Source organism: Carassius carassius, chromosome 30, assembly GCF_963082965.1.
Source record: "Carassius carassius chromosome 30, fCarCar2.1, whole genome shotgun sequence".
NCBI lineage: Eukaryota > Metazoa > Chordata > Actinopteri > Cypriniformes > Cyprinidae > Carassius > Carassius carassius.
Genome location: NC_081784.1, coordinates 4,031,936 through 4,051,117, shown reverse-complemented (window position 1 = coordinate 4,051,117; position 19,182 = coordinate 4,031,936). Strand labels below are relative to the sequence as shown.

General features: G+C 39.4%; 1 protein-coding gene across 2 annotated transcripts in view; it reads right to left on the bottom strand.

Moving 5' to 3' along the window:
- The window catches only part of LOC132110429 (MAM domain-containing glycosylphosphatidylinositol anchor protein 1-like), a 186,167-nt gene that overhangs the window by 55,135 nt on the left and 111,850 nt on the right, over positions 1-19,182 (bottom strand). For both annotated transcript variants that reach the window (XM_059517022.1, XM_059517021.1), the window contains exons 7-9: positions 13,172-13,441; positions 10,565-10,894; positions 8,741-9,037 (exon numbers count right to left, since the gene is read on the bottom strand). In XM_059517022.1, coding sequence (XP_059373005.1) covers positions 8,741-9,037; positions 10,565-10,894; positions 13,172-13,441 — 897 coding nt within the window. The remainder of the gene's footprint in view (positions 1-8,740; positions 9,038-10,564; positions 10,895-13,171; positions 13,442-19,182) is intronic.

Sequence of the window (19,182 nt, the reverse complement as noted above, 5' to 3'; positions counted from 1 at the left end):
ACTGTAACACTTCCATAATCCACAATGAACACTTGCACCTGCAGTGAAAAAGTCCTCTCATATCAAAATCTAACCAGTTTTGGACTATTTTCACTTGTAAATGGTGCTTCATCTGTTCATATTTCTCTCCTGAATCAGACAAGATGACTTTTTCACTGGAGAAAGCTATATTATTGAATAAAAGAGTTAGCAAATATTTGAAGTTAAAAACGTTTTAAAGTCACATTTGTTTATTACAAACACACAGCTTATGTATTACATTTCCACTTCTGTGTGAACTATTCCTTTAATAATGATTACTGTTACATTCTACAAATATATTACGGGTTTCTCTTTTATTAAATATTTATAATTGTAAATGTATTTATAAATTAAAACATTAGTATTCATAATTAAAACCTTATGTATAATATTTTAAATATAAATATACATTTTATTTAAATCAATATACAGTACATAAGTTTTTTCTTGACAGGTTTTGTGAGATTTACCCTGCTAGCCTCTCAATGCATGAAATGTGGTTCAGTTTCAGGCAGATGCTGTCTGCCTCTCCTGACACAGAGAGACAGGACGAGGTGTTAGACAGCATCCCCCTGTCTTCAGCTCCAGAGAGACAGGCAGAGCCACCTGGCTCATAAATCAGACCTGCCGTGGGATGCCCACAGCGGTGGGCTTTAAACTGCCTCCATCCTGCAATACTCTGTATTAGCTGGGCCCGTTACAGCAGCGATATTGACAGAAAATAGAAACAAAGGGACTGAGGATGTGAGGATAGACTAGATGTGTGGGGGAGAGGGTGATTCATATGAGCTCTTAATGAAGCTATCACTCATTTAGCTGAAACACAACATTCTGGGATTTCTCATGCCATAAGTGTCTCGGTTGGTAAACCGGGATCTCTGGGTTTTGCACTTTGTGGGTGAAGTCTGTGTGTTACGCGTCAGCACTGATTAGTTTGTGGGCATCTCCGTTAATTGTCATCAGCAACAGCTGTCACTCATTACTCATCCCTATATATTGGCTTGTCTAGCGTCTTGTGTTCGTGAGAGCGTTGTTTCATGTTTGTAACCTATGCCTTGCTTTCTTGTGTGTTTCTGCGTTAGATGTCCGTGTCTCCCCGGAACCCCGTCCACTCTACGCAACCCACCACCAAGCAACCCCACTTACATTCGGGTTGCTTCTCTGCAGTTCCTGTGTCACCCTCTCCTGCTGCCAACTCACCTCCGCCTTCTGGATTCGTCATTCCTCACCACCATCTTGGACAGTGCATTCCTCCCAGCGTTATTCGTTTCTCAGTTTTGTATTGTCTCATTGTCTTCATTAAATCTCATTAATCTCGCACTTGCTTTCTGCCACTCCTTCACCCAGTCATTACAGAACGCTCTCACCAACCATGGAAGCAGCGAGCACCACTTCACTGTCTGAATTCATTCACCACAGAGAGCATTGTGAACAAGCACTGGTGACACAGGTGACATAGGTGTCCGAGCTCACCCAGCAGATTCATCAACTCACCTCTCCCACTGCGCCCACTGCACCGCCTGCGCCGCCCGTCCCCCGGGAGACCTCCCAGGACCACTTACGGCCAGAGCCGCGACTTCCGGCGCCAGAGAGTTACTCCGGTGAGCCAAACTTTTGCAAGACTTTCCTTAACAAATGTTCCATGCATTTTGCATTGCAGCCCCACACCTTCGTGACAGAGGAGTCCAAGGTTGCGTTTGCTCTTACCCTACTCTCTGGCAGGGCCGCCTTATGGGGGACGGCGGTGTGGGAGAATCAACATCCGTGTTGCGCCTCATTCCACTCCCTCTCCGAAGAGATGAAACGGGTCTTCGATCGAGCCGCAGCGGGCAGGGAGGCCGCTCACCAGCTCTCGGACCTGAAACAAGGAGAATCATCAGTGGCGGAATATTCCATTCAGTTCCGCACCCTGGCGGCCGCGTGCCAGTGGAATGAGGCGGCGCAGTGAGATCGATTCCTGCATGGGCTGGCCGAACATGTTCAGAAGGAGATCTACCTCGAGCTGCCCCCAACGCTCAACGGCTAATCGACCTGGCCCTTCGGGTGGACGCTCGGATTAACCGCCTGGGTAGACAAGTCAGTCCTACACCCCATTACGTCTCTCCGGAAAGGGGTCGCTCGAGTTGAGAGAACATGGTCGGCCCCGTCTACGATCATGAACCCATGCAGGTGGGTAGAGCTCGGCTTTCCCGGTGGGAGAGAGAGCGGCAGAGGTCCCAAGGACTGTGTTTATATTGCGGTGGCTCGGAGCATTCCATCCATTCGTGCCCGGTAAAAGAGCCAGCCCGGTTTGAGGCTACTATCGGGTGGGATCTCCTCCGGAAAGTCCTCAACCACATCATCGACTCTCCTTCCGGTGAAACTGCGGTGGGAGAACCACACTCACGACTGTCACGCCCTTCTGGACTCTGGGGCCGAAGGTAATTTCATTGACTCTCTCCATGCACGTCACTTGAACCTTCCTGTCCTTCCTGTGTCTCATCCCATCCATGTCACCGCACTCAATGGCCAGGAACTGCCACACGTCACCCACTACACTGAACTCATCACTCTGCTTACCTCAGGCAACCACAGTGAAACCATATCCTTTTACCTCATGGACTCCCCTGTAGCTCCCATTGTTTTAGGTCACCCCTGGTTAGTCAAACATAATCCACGAGTGGATTGGGGTTCCAACACTGTCACCTTGTGGAGTGAAAGTTGTCATGAGTCTTGTCTGGTTTCTGCTTGTCCTGTTGTGCCTGTTTCTGTCTTTCAGAAAGAGACCATGGTGTTATCAAACGTGCCCGCAGAGTACTTGGACCTGAAGGAGGTGTTCAGTAAGTCCCGTACTGCTTCTCTTCCTCCGCATTAGTGTTAATTTCGTCAGACGAGATGAGACGAAACATGTTCGTCAACAACCTTTTTTTTCATGACTAAGACGAGACGATGACAAGACTGCACCACTGTCCAAAAACGCTGACTAAGACAAAATTAACATGCATTATTGTTGACGAAAAAAGACGAGATGAAAATGTTTTGCATAAAATAAAAACTAAGATAAAATCTCTCTTCATTTTCGTCTACAATCGTCTCTGCTTTTTCATCAACTGTTACGCCTTTAAAAATTCAGAACGAGTTTGCGGCTTCCCGCTGTTGCTCAAGTTACTGGTCTCATACTCCTGTTGCTGCCAGCCTGTGGCTGCAACACAAAACTGCTGAACGCACAACACCCAAAGCGAACACGAGTGAGGAGCGAGCGACGACGACATGCTAGGTCAAAGGAAGAGGCTCGATATTTGTGTGTTATAGTTAGCAGCGGTCTGTTATCAAGAAATAAAATAGTGTGTGCGTAAAAAGAATTTGTCCACACGCCGCTCAAAAAATACAAAATAAAAAAAAATTCCTGAGCGCAAGTCCACCGTCTAGGCAGGCTTTTTGTGTTAAATTATATTTCCTGTTGCTGCGCGGGCTCTTTTATTGTATATGACAGTATATGTGGTCGTCAATGTGTTATTTAAAAAAAAAACACTAACATTTTTTGACTAAAACTAGACTAAAATTAAAAGACTTTTAGTCGACTAAGATACCTTGAGTTTTCTTTTGACTAAAACTAGATTAAAATGACAAGACTTTTAGTCGACTAAAACTTGACTGACAAAAAAAAGATATGTGAATGACTAAATATGACTAAAACTAACAAGGACATTTGGCACAAGACTAAGACTAAGACTAAATTAAAAATAGGTGACGAAATTAACACTACTCCGCATCGTCCCTACGACTGTGCTATAGATTTAGTGCCAGGTAAGTCTCCGCCTGAAGGCAAACTTTACTCTCTTTCTATTCCGGAGAGGGGTCCATGGAGAAATACATTTCTGATTCCTTGGCATCGAGGTTCATCCGCCCTTCCTCTTCTCCAGCGGGGGTGGGATTCTTTTTTTGTGGGTAAGAAGGATGGTTCTCTGCAACCTTGTATTGACTACCGAGAGCTGAACAACATCACAATAAAGAACACCTATCCGTGACCGTTGATGTCTTCAGCTTTCGAGAGGTTACAGGGAGCATCCGTATTCACAAAATTGGATTTACGTAACACTTATCATTTGGTCCGCATCAGGAAGGGGGATGAATGGAAAACCGCCTTTAACACCCCTAGAGGGCACTTTGAATATTTGGTGATGCCGTTCGGGCTCTCCAACTCGCCAGGGGTTTTCCAAGCACTCGTTAATGACGGTTTCAGAGACATGGTAGATCAGTTTATATATGTTTACCTGGATGACATACTGATTTTTTCTTCATCTCTCCAGGAACATGTTCAACATGTCAGACGAGTGCTCCAGAGATTACTCGAGACTGGGCTTTTTGTCAAGGCGGAGAAATGCGTATTCCATGCACAGTCTGTTCCCTTCCTAGGGTATATCGTCTCATCCGAGGGAATATGTATGGATCCTGACAAAGTTAAGGCTGTGAAAGATTGGCCATCTCCAGATTCCCGTAAGACCCTACAGCGGTTTCTGGGGTTTGCCAATTTTTATCGACGTTTCATTCGTAATTTCAACCAACTAGTCTCACCTCTGATGACCTTGACCTCCCCCAGTACTCCGTTCAGGTGGTCGGATGCAGTCAAAACTGCATTAACCAACCTCAAAAGCCGCTTTGTTTCGGCTCCCATCCTTGTAGCCCCTGATCCCACACGGCAGTTCGTGGTGGAGGTCAACGCATCAGAGGTGGGGGTAGGAGCAGTTCTTTCCCAACGTGCTGCCTCGGACGATAAGATGCATCCCTGCGAGTTTTTCTCTCATCGGTTATCTCCTGCTGAACGCAATTATGACATTGGTAACAGAGAATCGTTAGCTGTCAAATTAGCTTTAGAGGAGGGGCGTCACTGGCGTCACACAGATTAGTCTGGAATCTGAAGTCGCGGTCCCCTCCGCTCACGCATTTGTCCAGAGGTGCCACCGCACCTGGACCAGAGCCCGCGAGACTCTGCTCCGGATGAGGGAGCGCACTAAGGCCAAGGCCGATCGCCACCCGTCAAAGCCTCCTGTTTACGTCATGGGTCAAAAGGTGTGGCTTTTCCTCTCCGTTCCGTTTCTAACAAATTAGCTCCCAAATTCATTGGCCCGTTTACTATCACAAAGATCATTAGTCCGGTGACAATCTGCCTCAAACTACCTCCAGCGTACAGGAGGATACATCCCGCCTTCCATGTGTCCAAAATTAAACCCGTGTTTTATTCACGTATTAATCCACCTACCCTGGATCCCCCGCCGCCGCGTCTCGTAGATGGGGAACCGACCTATTCGGTTAATCGTATTCTGGACTCGAGACGGAGGGGACGTGGATTCCAGTACTTGGTGGACTGGGAAGGTTACGGTCCGGAGGAGAGGAGTTGGGTACCTGCTAGGGACATACTGGATCACTCCCTTATTGATGATTACAATCAGCAGGTAGGCCCTTCTGGGAACTCCAGGAGGCGTTCTTAGAGGGGGGGGGGTACTGTCAAGGTTGGTAAACCGTGATCTCTGGGTTTTGCACTTTGTGGGCGAAGTCTGTGTGTTACGCGTCAGCACTGATTAGTTTGTGGGCGTCTCCGTTAATTGTCATCAGCAACAGCTGTCACTCATTACTCATCCCTATATATTGGCTTGTCTAGTGTCTTGTGTTCGTAAGAGCGTTGTTTCATGTTTGTAACCTATGCCTTGCTTTCTTGTGTGTTTCTGCGTTGGATGTCTGTGTCTCCCCAGAACCCCGTCCACTCTAAGCAACCCACCACCAAGCAACACCAATTACCTTCGGATCGCTTCCCCGCAGTTCCTGTGTCACCCTCTCCTGCTGCCAACTCACCTCCACCTTCCGGATTCGTCATTCCTCACCACCATCTTGGACTGTGCATTCCTCCCAGCGTTATTCGTGTCTCAGTTTTGTATTGTCTCATTGTCTTCATTAAATCTCATTAATCTCGCACTTGCTTCCTGCCACTCCTTCACCCAGTCGTTACAATAAATCCATCCCAAGAACTACAAATTGTTCACAGCATGCTCTGCATTACATGTTTTGGGGTATATTGTGTTCAAGTCACATGCACAGCCAAAGTCACCTTTATTTATATAGTGCTTTAAACAAAATACATTGCGTCAAAGCAATTGAACAACATTCATTAGGAAAACGGTGTCAATAATGCAAAAATGATTGTTAAAGGCAGTTCATCATTGGATTCAGTTATGTCATCTCTGTTCAGTTAAATAGTGTCTGTGCATTTATTTGCAATCAAGTCAACGATATCGCTGTAGATGAAGTGTCCCCAACTAAGCAAGCCAGAGGCGACAGCGGCAAGGAACCAAAACTCCATCGGTGACAGAATGGAGAAACCAGGCTAAGTTGGGGGGCCAGTTCTCCTCTGACCAGACGAAACCAGTAGTTCAATTCCAGGCTGCAGCAAAGTCAGATTGTGCAGAAGAATTTATACTTAATCTCTGATTGTATGGGCTGTGCAGATTCATTGACTGTGCTCTTTAATAACAGTATAAATCACGTAGCTGGTGTCATCAATGACATGCTCCGCTCACCTGAGACAAACTCGTTTACCTAAACACTATCTGCCAGATGGAAAGAGACGTATACTGAAACAACCACACAGAATATAATAACAAAACAGCATATGATCAATAAAAATAATCTAAAGAGATATCAAAATGAGTTTACCAGCATAGCAAACACATACATCCAAGTCTATCACACAATGTAATTAAAACAAAGATAATTTAAGTACATTTTCCAATACACTTGCAGTTTCTACTTTTGCATGTTTAACCCTGTGCTGTGCTGAAAATCCTTTACCCAATTTAGTGTTCCGGGTTAAAAAAAGACTGATCTATATTAAAAAAATCCTGCTTATAAATCTCGGATTTAATCTTTTTGACAGCGTGTCTTCTTTCAGTTAGCTCAGATCTAAACCAGATCCAAGAAAAAATACAAAACCTGTGGTAACTGAAAGAAAACCAGTTGAAAAAAATTATGCATGCTCAGTTCTCCTGAAATAAACTTTAGGTTCAATGCCTTGTACACAATGGTATTGGTTCATAGCCTGCAGCTTGAGGGGCTTGAACCACCAGCCACCTGGCTTTCCCAGCCACAATGTCACAGCTCCAAAAGCTCTTTGTGTGACACTCATGATCAGATACTCCTCCTGTGCAGTGAATGCACCGACGCACACTCAAATTCAGCATCATCCTGTAATCACATGGTGCATTTTGAAGCAACACAATAAACACAGGATCCATTATGAGAGCACAGAGTGCTTTGCTCTGCTAATGGCTCGTGTGAAAAGGGCTGATGCACATTGAGTGTTCCAGGGTTTAGCCTGTCTATCTTTTGTGTGGTTGTGTGTAGCTAGAGCACTAATGAATTCAAGGCTTTTTAGTTTGGCACTTACAAAACGCACTCCATGCAGGCATCATAATGCATTATGAAAACTCTGAGCACATTAACACAACCGCCAGCCCCCAAATACTGCATCAAAAAATAGCAGGATCAAAATCATTCATAATGGCCTGTTGGGTCTTAATGGAAAACACGTACCACTTTGGATCTTTGGTCATGCGTTCAGAGACTCAATCTATCCTCAGTCAGTGGATCGCATTACAATCAAGATTAAAATCACATTAGAATGTGCGGCACCAAATCAAATGCAATCACGTCATCGATTGAGGCAATTTCATGATAGACTTCATTACCGCTGTCCTTTCTTAGATAGGCACAGAAGTGGCGTTGCCTGAAATGTTCTGGGATGTGTCCAAACTGTGTCAATTGACAAATAATGTGCGATAAGTCCAGTGGTCTGATCGACTTACAAATAAAAAACCCTCTGTGACCTTACAGAGAGACTAGAGTGGGACTTCCTTTGAACACTTTGGATAACCTCTTAACTAAATCCTTTTAATTTACAGTTGAAACTGCTATATAGTTTGTCCTGCGCAATACAGACCAAAACAACAAGCAAACTAACTTAGTAAGTCATTTTATGGAATCGGACATACTTTTGAGTATGATACAAAATATATGAGGAATAAAAATCTGGTTCGATAGTGATTATACACTACAACTCAAATGTTACGTGTCAAACTTTCGATGGAAATGAATACTTTTGTAAAGTAAGGATATATTAAACAATCTATTAAACATTTATAATGTTACAAGATTTCTATTTCATATAAATGCTATTCTTTCAAAATTTCTAATGATCAAAGCATCCTGAATTTTCTTTTACTAGTTCCACTAAACAATAATCACTACTTTTTTCTGCAGGGTCATGTAAAGGATTGGAGAAATGATGCTGAAAATAATATTTCACAATATTACTGTATTTTTTATCAAATAATTGCTGCCTTGGTGAGCATATGAGACTCTCAAAAACATAAAAAAAATCTTCCTTACCCCTAAATTTGAAAGGTATTATACATAAAATATACAGCCAAAAATGTAAAATTATATTTTGATAAAAAAATTAAGACATCTGGAATAATTGTACAAGTTATAATAGAAAATAAATAGTCAACTTCAATTGCTAACTTTGGCAACCCATAAATATTTTATTAACACTCATTTATGCATATCATGGGGAGAAACGCAGTTCACTGCTTGTACATCATTTCAATGTAGCAAGGTACTTATAGCTTTAGCAGTTTCAGAGTAGTTCTCTAATTGAAAAACTTTGGTTGATGACTGAAACACTTACACTCAACATTGAGCTGCACCTGACCCTGTCGCCGTTTGATGTTTAGGCCATTGTAAGGAGCTGTTTGGCAACGGTATGCACCCATCATGTCCCGTGTCACATTGGTCAGACGCAAGCGGCCATCACGTGTTTCCACCACCCAATCCCCCGATGGCATTGGCAGGTCCTTGTTTGCCCGAGACCACAGAACAGGTGGGCGGGGCTTACCATCGACCAAACACACAAGCTCTGCTGTACCGCCCTCGCTGACATTGACCACACCCCCTCCGACTGGCACACTCAGAACTGGAGGAATGACTGGAAAAGAGGAAACAAAGTCGTAAAAAGGAGATCTATTGGTTTTGGAAGTCAGACCATTATTTTTTTTATTTTTTTTATTCAATAGCTAATGTGTATCAAAAAAAAAAGAAATAACAAAAAGTTTTTGACCAACGTTTTGAACTGCAACTTCTCTCTCTATATTTAGCTTTAGTGATTCATGACACTCAAATGTGATGTTTATGAAAAATGTATATGCAACATCTTGTGTCATCATTGTAAATCTGCTGACACTGAAAAAAATGAAACAATTTATCCCAAATCTTTAAAAAAAAAATGCATTTGGAATAGTATTTTATTTATTGCAGTTAATAAACTAATCAAAAAAACGATTTATGTCTTATAAACAGCTTGCCTAAAGAAGACCAGTTGGCAGGTTAACAATACACAAAAGAAACAATTAATTGTGATACGATATAGAAAAATGTATAAGATAAGATAACTGTTTAAAAATATTCAAAATAATGACCATATCGGGTGGACAGTAGGACAGAAAGATCATAAAGCAAGAGATAAAGAGACTGTCAGATGATCTGATTGATCATGCAAGGTACTGCAGTCAGAAACAGAGAGTAACCCAAGAGAAGGTCGAAACTTCTGGAAAAAAAAGAGGAGAAACACAAAAAAAATAGTATCCTGCTGAGATAAGAGAGAACAGATCAGAGGGGATGCAAATGCATGAGGGCGTCAGTTTTTCCCAGAATTCAACAGTTTACTACCTACAACCCAACAGAATGGCAATTCCCACAGTATCACGGTTTACCCACGAGGCATAAGTTTAACCTCTCTGATAGCTGGAAAAACACTCAGACAGCATGTTGGGCAGAAAGGCCCTATATAAGAGAAAGGATTTGTGCTAAATATTCATTGTTCTTTTTTAGATTTCTTTAAGAGTTATGTTGTGAGTGATTTTTTGGTAAATTTATGTTTAGGCTTGCTTTTATATGAACATAACAGTCTTAATCCAGTGTAATACACCATGATAAAAAAAAAATAAAAAAAATAAAAAATAAATAAATAAAATTAAATAAAATTCTGAATGTCTAAAAGTTTGAAGGTGATGAGTACTAGTTTGAAAACTTGCAGTTGCTAAGATGTTTTATAAGTAGATTGACAAATAATTAGGCAGACAGAACGATAGAAAGAAATTACAGACAGACAGATATAGACAGACATACAGAGACGATAGATAGATAGATAGACAGACAGAGAGATGATAGACAGACAGACAGACAGACAGACAGACAGACAGACAGATAGATAGATAGATAGATAGATAGATAGATAGACAGAAACGTGTGTGTGTGTGTGTGTGTGTGTGTGTGTGTGTGTGTGTGTGTGTGTGTGCAAAGAAAAGCACATTTTAACAAGCAAACAACATCATCAGCAACGAGCAGAAGGAGTCCGATCAAAGAGCCATTTCACAGTACGAGCACAACAAGTGAGTTTTAAAAGCTCTGAGGCCTTAAACCCACAGCGTCTTTAGTATTACAATCACTGTCTCACCGCTGCTCTGTGTGATGTTCACGTCCACTCGCAGTTCAGGAACGCTGCTCCCGGGGAAGTTCGCTACACAGCTGTAGGTGGCCTGATCTCTGAACTTCATGTCCACAATTTCCAGGCTGCTGGTGCCTGGTGGCATGTCTGGGTCACTGCGCAGCACAATGAGGCTGTCGGTGGGGTAGATGAGCGCTCCGTTCTTGTACCAGGTGTAGTTCACCTTGTCCTGGGGCTGGGCGTCAACGTGGCAGGAAAGTTTAAGGTCTCGACCCATCTGTATGTTCTCACCGTCTTTGTTGGAGTCTGGCGTGATCTGGAATGTTAAGTTCTTCATGGCTAACAGAAAAGAGAAAGAATGACATGGTGATCAAGGTGAAAGAAGCATTTAGGTTATAAATAAACCCATTCCTGGATCTATCAACTTTTTATTCACCAGTGTTTATAACTACAACTATTCAAAATCAATAACTGAAATTATATAATTATATATTATATATTATATATATATAAATTATATAAATTTGAATATTAGACCAAAGAAAAAACCTTAAAAACTTTTGTTAGCTTTTTCTACCTAACTTAAATAATTTTAAGTACTACAATTGCTAAAACTAAAATGGAAATAAAAACACATTAAAGCTATGTAGTAATACAAAATGATTTTTTTTTTTAAATAATAAAAGCACAAATAAAACATAAAAAAATAAAAATATGAAAAATAAAAGCTAATTTAAAATTTTAATGAATAAATATATCATAGTAATTAAGAGTAAAATGTTTTTTTTGGGGGGGGGGGGGGGTCTATGAAAGACTGCAGAATTAATTGCATTCTATGTTGGTCTTGCAACAGGATTCTATGCTATGCTACTATGCAGGATTAGCAGCTAAATACATTATGAAATGTGCGATAAAATATGCAAAAACCTGTGGGTGTCGTTTAAATGGAAGGCACAGCTGTAGTATAATAATATAATAATAAATAATAATAATAATAATAATAATAATAACAATTTTAAAAGGGCAGGACATAATAAAAAGGAAAGATAAAAAACAATATTAAAACTAAATATTTAACATTACATATTAAAATTAAATTTCAAATACTAGCATTTAGTATAATTAAATCATTTTTATTTTTATGTTTTAGATTAGTTTAGGTTTAAAACTTTATTTCAGTGTAAATTAAATGATGTCATCATGTAAACAGAAATAAATGCATAGTCTTTATAAAGTGTAATATTGCAATGGCATCATCATTGTCAGTTACATGTAGAACACTGAAACAACTGAACATTCCTAAATGTAGAAATTCTATTTAATCATATGTTTCTGAAAAAGTATATAGCTTACGAAAAAGACATACATACACATACAATTAGACAGCACATCTAAGACTCAAAGGATCAGCAAGACAAAGACTGAATGCAGTCTGTACAGGAGTGAATTTAACTGATTTAATTTCTCATGAAACCATCTCAGAGGTCTGCTTTACTACAAACACTGAATGTATTCATGGGGGGAAAAAAGTTAAATTTACATGATAAAAAATAATGCCTCAGTCATGAACTGCTTTTTAAGATGAAAATAAGGAGCTTGAAGGCAGTATCAAAAACACAGCTGAAGAAGCTTAGAAGATCCATATCACCCTGCATTTCAACAGACGGCTGCCTTACCTGGATGACTGGCTGCGCTCAGGCGTCCGCGGCACCTGTGTGCGCGTTTGACACAAAGTGAGCTCATTACCATCAACAGAGATGGATCCAGCGTGCACCCCGCGTTTTCTGAAATAAGACGCTTCTACTGCTAATTACCTCAATTCCTCTCAAATTAATTGGAGCAAATAAAAATGATTAAGAAGCTAAGAATAGCTCCAGGCCCTGATGAACGGCAGGCGTTATGGCAGCCGTTCCTGAATCACCCTCTCGGCTTGAGGAGTTTAACATGATCACACACTGCCAAGAGAGCTAATTACAGTTCAACCGCTAACTCACGCCACATAAACACACGCTCCCACGCATACATATGAAGAAATCTGGCTCTGCAATTTTTGTGCTAAGCGTGGGACAGACAGAAAGTCATAACTCATTCAATGCATGTCAATCAAGCGGTCTGAGGAATATGTAAACTTAAATTGAATCTGATGGCTTGAGATGTAACTTATATTTCAGCCATTAAAGGTGAAGTGATTTCTGTGCCACCCAACAGAACTGCAGAAATAATTCATACCAGTGTTGAATCAAATTCAGAACTAAACTGGCTCATTTTTAATTCACAAGTTGAATTGGCCACAGCCCACATATCTATCTATCTATCTATCTATCTATCTATCTATCTATCTATCTATCTATCTATCTATCTATCTATCTATCTATCTATCTATCTATCAATCTATCTATCTATCTATCTATCTATCTATCTATCTATCTATCTATCTATCTATCTATCTATCTATCTATCTATCTATCCATCCATCCATCCATCCATCCATCCATCCATCCATCTATTTATAAACTTATTCTAGTTAAAGTGACATGAATTTCCAATGCATTTGAATTCTGTTTCCTTAATTTCAAACTCAAATGTCAGTACATGTGTAAAAACGAGCACACTTACTTCTCACAATGAGGTTGACAGTTCTCCTCGCAGGGTTTCCCACATTGTTGACAGCTGTGCAGTTGTAGACGCCAGCATCAGAGGGAGTGACGGACCGGAGATTGAGGGACCCGCCTCGGATCACAGAGCGCTGAGGGAGGGACCCAGGGTACCGCGACCAGGTGACCGTAGGTGTGGGGAACCCTGCTGTTACCTCACATGACAGCGTGACGTCTTGGCCTGGGTCAACCATGTACGTCTCATTCACAGACAGCTTTAGAGCAGGGGGTGCTGGGAATTAAAAACAGTGTACAAAAGTGTGCATCATTTAAAGCTGGTAGGTTTCCTGTTTATGTCTAGATGAGTGAGTCTTGCATTTACAGAACAGAGCAGAACAAGAGAAGAGCAGTTGATCTCGCTTCAACATGTGAATACTTCAAAGCTAAAAGTGTTCTGACAAGAGGGTCAATCCTACCATTGATCAATAATAACCTTCAAGAGAAATAACCTCTTCGCTGCTTCCTCTAACAGTTTTTAGAGGAAAAAAACTTGTAGGTCCTGCAGTTCTCTACTCGGAAGATGCCTGTTATGATTGAGGCTCTAGACTCAGAGCAGAACTTGTTTTTCTATAACAAATCATAAAATATTTTCTATAAAAACGTTAATCCTGGCAGTCACAAACAGCTTGTTTTATATTTAATTACATTAATGTTATAAGTTAAGTTTTACAAGAAATATTTTAATAGGCTACTATGTAAAGAATACTGCTGTAAAAAAAGCACCTTATTTGTTTCAAGTGTTTGTAAACCAAATGTTATTGCATTTTTGTTCATACAGCAGAACGTTTAAATGAAAAAAGTGCACAATACACTACTCTTGAATGCACAATTAGTTTTGTGCATAACAATGTGATTAATTGCGATTAATCACAGACAATCATGCGATTAATCGCTAAAAAATTATCGTTGCCCATCAATAATATATATATACAGGTATATATATATTCCATATATATATATATATATATTCCATATATACAATATATATATATATATATATATATATATATATATATATATATATATATATATATATATATATGCATAAAGAAAATGAGACACATTTTAGGACCATTCAGATCTTTTTGTATTATAATATTATTACCATAAAAAAATTAAACAGCTGCAGAAAAAAAGTAATACAATGTATTTTAGATTATTTAAAAAACATTAAGTAAGCATAGCTGAAAGATTAATAACTTTAATTATTTTATTTATTTAATGCTTTTTAAAGGCTAATTTATAATGAGAATTTTTATTTTGTTTTAATTGTTTTTATAAAAATAATGCTACAATGCAAGAAAATATTACTAATTACTATATCTGTCATATTTTCTTCATTATTATTATTATCATTTTAAATATGGTTTCTTACATTTTTGTTTTGGACATGGACATGTTCCTGAGAAGTTTCATGAAATCCACTGCAGTAAATAAAGAGAAAAATGTAAAGAAAAATTAAAATAAAGTTATACAAATACATATTATTTAAATACACCTGTCTTTTCACATTGTTATGCTGATTGTGGGGAAAGTGTTCGGAATGCTGAAGATGGGTTTAAATTAGGGGTGTAACAGTACGTGTATTCATACAGTGTTTCGGTACAGGGCTTTCGGTACGGTGCACGTGTGTACCGAATGACTGAATGCAATATTTTGTACACGGAACATAAGTACATTTTCGTGTTTCCAAACTAACATATTAAGTGGCGGAAGTCTCCGCGTTCAGTGCAAGTCCCGCTCTACAGCTGATTCTAACCCCTCTTTCACACCGCAAGCAGCGCGTCCGCGCAACTACATCGTCACTGCAGCAGCAGACTCTCGCGAGTATGCACACTGGAAGCGTATAAGTACAGCATCACAGCAGCGGCTGCAAAGCGTGTTCGGCAGACAGTATAACCATTTCAAACAATGGGTATAATTCTTTCAACATTTGTTTTTATAACAATACATAACGCATTCTCATCCCAAGGCGTCATATACTGACCCTCTTGACATTTCGTCAACATCCTACGCATATGGCACCCTCTAGCGTCAATATGAGACACAGATTATGGTTAGGGTTAGGGTGAGGGTTAGGGTTAGACCGCTAGAAGGCGCCTTCTGGCCCATTTTTATCTGCTTCTAATATTGACCCTAGAGGGTGCCATGTGCGTAGGATGTTGACGAAATGTCAAAAGGGTCAGTACATGACGCCTTGGGATGAGAACGGTTTGCAATACACCATACTTTCACCCAAAACGATTAATTAAAAAGTTTACATGGGTAAATACATATTTGTTATACTTATATGGGTTTTCTGGCATAATTGTTAAAACACTAGACATTGGCATTGTTGTCAAAACTCTTGACATGCTTATTTTGTGCATTTTGAGCAGCGTTTTGTGTTAAATCACATTTATTTTGTCCATCAAAAGTGTGCTTTCACTTTAATTGAGTGTGAGCAGCACAGCAAAAATAGAAAGGACGCCGAAATCCCCGCTGCACTGGTGTTCACGCGACGCTCCTGCTTGACGCTCACGCGCTGCTGCTGGTCCCGGTATGGAAAAGAAAATTAAGTATAACAAATATGTATTTACCCATGTTAACTTTTTAATTAATCGTTTTGGGTGAAAGTATGGTGTATTGCTATAAAAACAAATGTTGAAAGAATTATACCCATTGTTTGAAATGGTTATACTGTCTGCCGAACACGCTTTGCAGCTGCTGCTGTGATGCTGTACTTATACGCTTCCAGTGTGAATACTCGCGAGAGTCTGCTGCTGCAGTGACGATGTAGTTCCGCGGACGCGCTGCTCTCGCACCGCTCACGCTTGCGGTGTGAAAGAGGGGTAAGGTATTCAAAAGGCATCATGCGAGTGTGAACATCACTACAACTAGGAAAAAAGCGATTGTAATTCAAACGCAGCTCCCGTCGGCATTTAAACAGACATTTGCATTTTAATTCCGATCGGTCCATCGCAATAACGAAATCTGACCAGGTCTAAAAACTGAAACTGTTGATGCTGCACTTTACACTTTGAAAAAGTTATATATATTTTTTAAATATGAACAGGCCTACAAGTTGGGATTGGTAGTGCTGCACTGTAATCATAGTTATTTATTTATATTTTTCATTATATTTTATTATATGATATTGGTTTGAGACTGAGAGTATTTTATTTAGTGGAGAACTTTGCAGCAGTATTTTATTTCTTATTCTTTTTTTATTTTATATATATTTTATTAAAAAGTATTTAAAAAAATACATTTGTAAACAAATTGTTAAAAAAAGTTTCTAGTAATAAACAACCTGCAGTTTAATGTTTGCATTTATTTCCCTTACTGTACCGAAAAGTGACTTTAAAACCGAGGTACGTACCGAACCGTGATTTTTGCGTACCGTTACACCCCTAGTTTAAATATAATCAAATGTGTTAAACTGAGAGTAATAAACTCCTATTGGTATCTGAAAACCTTTAACATTAAAGCTAATATATTTATGGAGATAAAAGCTGCCTCTCATTTCTCTTTACAGAGAAACAAAATATTTACTATGCTATACACAGATGGCTGCAAAGAGACACTGACACTGACACAAATACATCAGTCCTCATGAGATTTGAATTTCTCAGTCTGTTTTTATGTAATCATGTTGGAAGAAACAGGAAACTACAGTGTAAATGAAATGGAGATTGGAACTTGCGAACCCAACATCGACCTCTCTTTCATGTCACACAGCACACAACAGTCGGTCTAAATGGCATCACTTCCATCTGTGTTCATTATTTCTGCAGTCTAGGATAGTCATACTGTACCTGAACAAGACCAGACGGCATCATAAACTCATTAGTTAAAAATGACTGTAATTAGAAAGCAGAAAACTTGCCAATGTGCTTTTCATCAACCTACAAATTAATTGTGACTGGCAATATCTGAGCTCTGAATAGACTTGTAAAACACCTCACATATAATGCCAAATAATCTCATTCAACGTCTATGAGCCCAATTAAAACTGATCCAAAAAGTTGAATAATAGTTAAAAAAGAGCATCAGAAGTTATTAAAAATGTGATTTCAAAACATAACGATAATCATCATTCAAGTCATAATAATCCACATTTTGGCTTGTCGTCCAGTAAAAATATCAAAACATCCTTAAAGATGATTTAGAAGCCAAACTGTGCACAATACAAAGTTTTGTTTTGATAGAAACCATGTTGAATACATTTAAACCAAAAATCCAACTTCAGGAAACTGTTTTAAATGTTTTAAAGATATTTAGATTTATTTATTTCTTTACTTTTTACTTTTTTACTTTAAATCATGATAAAATAAAATAAAAATGTTAAAAATAAAAAAGATTAATATTCAAAGAAAATGACTTTTCATAGTTCAGTCTGGGTCATCGAAAAGGTTTTTGACTTACAGTATATCTCCCCAACTATTCTCTCATTCAACCAGAGATTAAAATAAGCTAACCCTTTAGAGAGGACATATATATATATAGACTTACATCTGCTGAAATCTCAGTTGATCCCAATGGACTCCAGCACCAGACTGGAGGGGATCTGGGTTTCTGTACTGCCAACAGCTCTACAAGCTCTCAGCTACAGTACATACAACAATCTTATTTGTTCTACAAATAACAGAGAGATCATAGGGACTGAAACAGAGATGGAGAAAGAAAGGGTCTGAGGAGGAAAGAATATACTGCTTCAACTCCCAAGAACGGTACGAGGGGGATGGCGCAGCTTCAGTCCACTGTTATCTCTCGACAATGGGACTGATGTGTTTAATGGAGTTTATGCCGCTTTTACAAACTGCTGCACTTCTGTGCTCCACAAACACATTAGAGAGAGTAATGGGTAGAGGAATCCGGTAAAAGAAATTTAGGGTCAGAAATTAACTTAGAATAAGATAGAATGTGAAATGTGTTCCCTCCTAAGATCTTGTTTTGTTTCCAAACAGGGTTTTGAGGTAAATGCACAAGATCAGTGGATAACTGAAATGGTGGAAAGAGCTGATGTGCTGATTATAAATAAATCTACTGAAAAGCATTGTTGATATACAGGGTTGGACAAAATAATGTGAACACCCAGGGGTTAATATCATTTGTGTAGGTGAACAAAAGGCTTCAGTGCAAAAACAAACATTGTGGTAATCTTTTATTTATCTTTTATTTGTCTATATTTCTCTAGTTTATCTTTCAGTGTAGTATAAGTTGTGTTCAGCAGTGTTTAGTACAAGTGCTCTGAGAAATGGGTGACTTGTCAGACTTCCAAAAAGGGCAAGTCAAGGAAGCCTGTTTAGTACGAATGTCCTTAAAGGTATAGTTCACCCTAAAAAAAAGGAAAATTCTGCCTTCATTTACTGACCTTCAAGTTGTTCCAAAACTTTCTGAAGAATGTTGATAACCACAGAGCCGAAGGTAGTCACTGACTTTCATAGTTTGAAAAAAAAAAAAAAAAAACACTGTGGAATTCAATGTCTACCTTCAACTTTTTGGTTACCGACGTTCTCCGTCAACTGCGAGTTTTCATTTTTGGGTGAACTATCCCTTTAACAGCCCAACTGTTTAGTGCTTTAAGATCAACAGTCTGTACGATTATGACTGCGTACACAAAACATGGCAAGACCTCCGAAGCAAAGAAAATATATATGTGAAAACTGAAATTGAACGATAGTGATGGTCAAACACTAAGAGGAATTGTGTCCAAACAACACAGAACTACTGCTGCAAATTGACAGCAAACTTCAATATTGACCTTGAAGAGCCTGTTTCCACAAAAACCCACCACAGAGAGGTTCACAAAGCCAACAACCATGAAAGAGCTGCAACTGCTAAGACTTTGATCACAGATGCCAATGCTATTTCCTGGGTTGTTTGCATTATTTGAGCAACAAACAACAAAAACTAGTAGAGATTTGTTTAATAAGTCATAGCTATTTTGCAAAGTGCTTTCTGAACTTTCATATTAAATTCAGTTTTCCT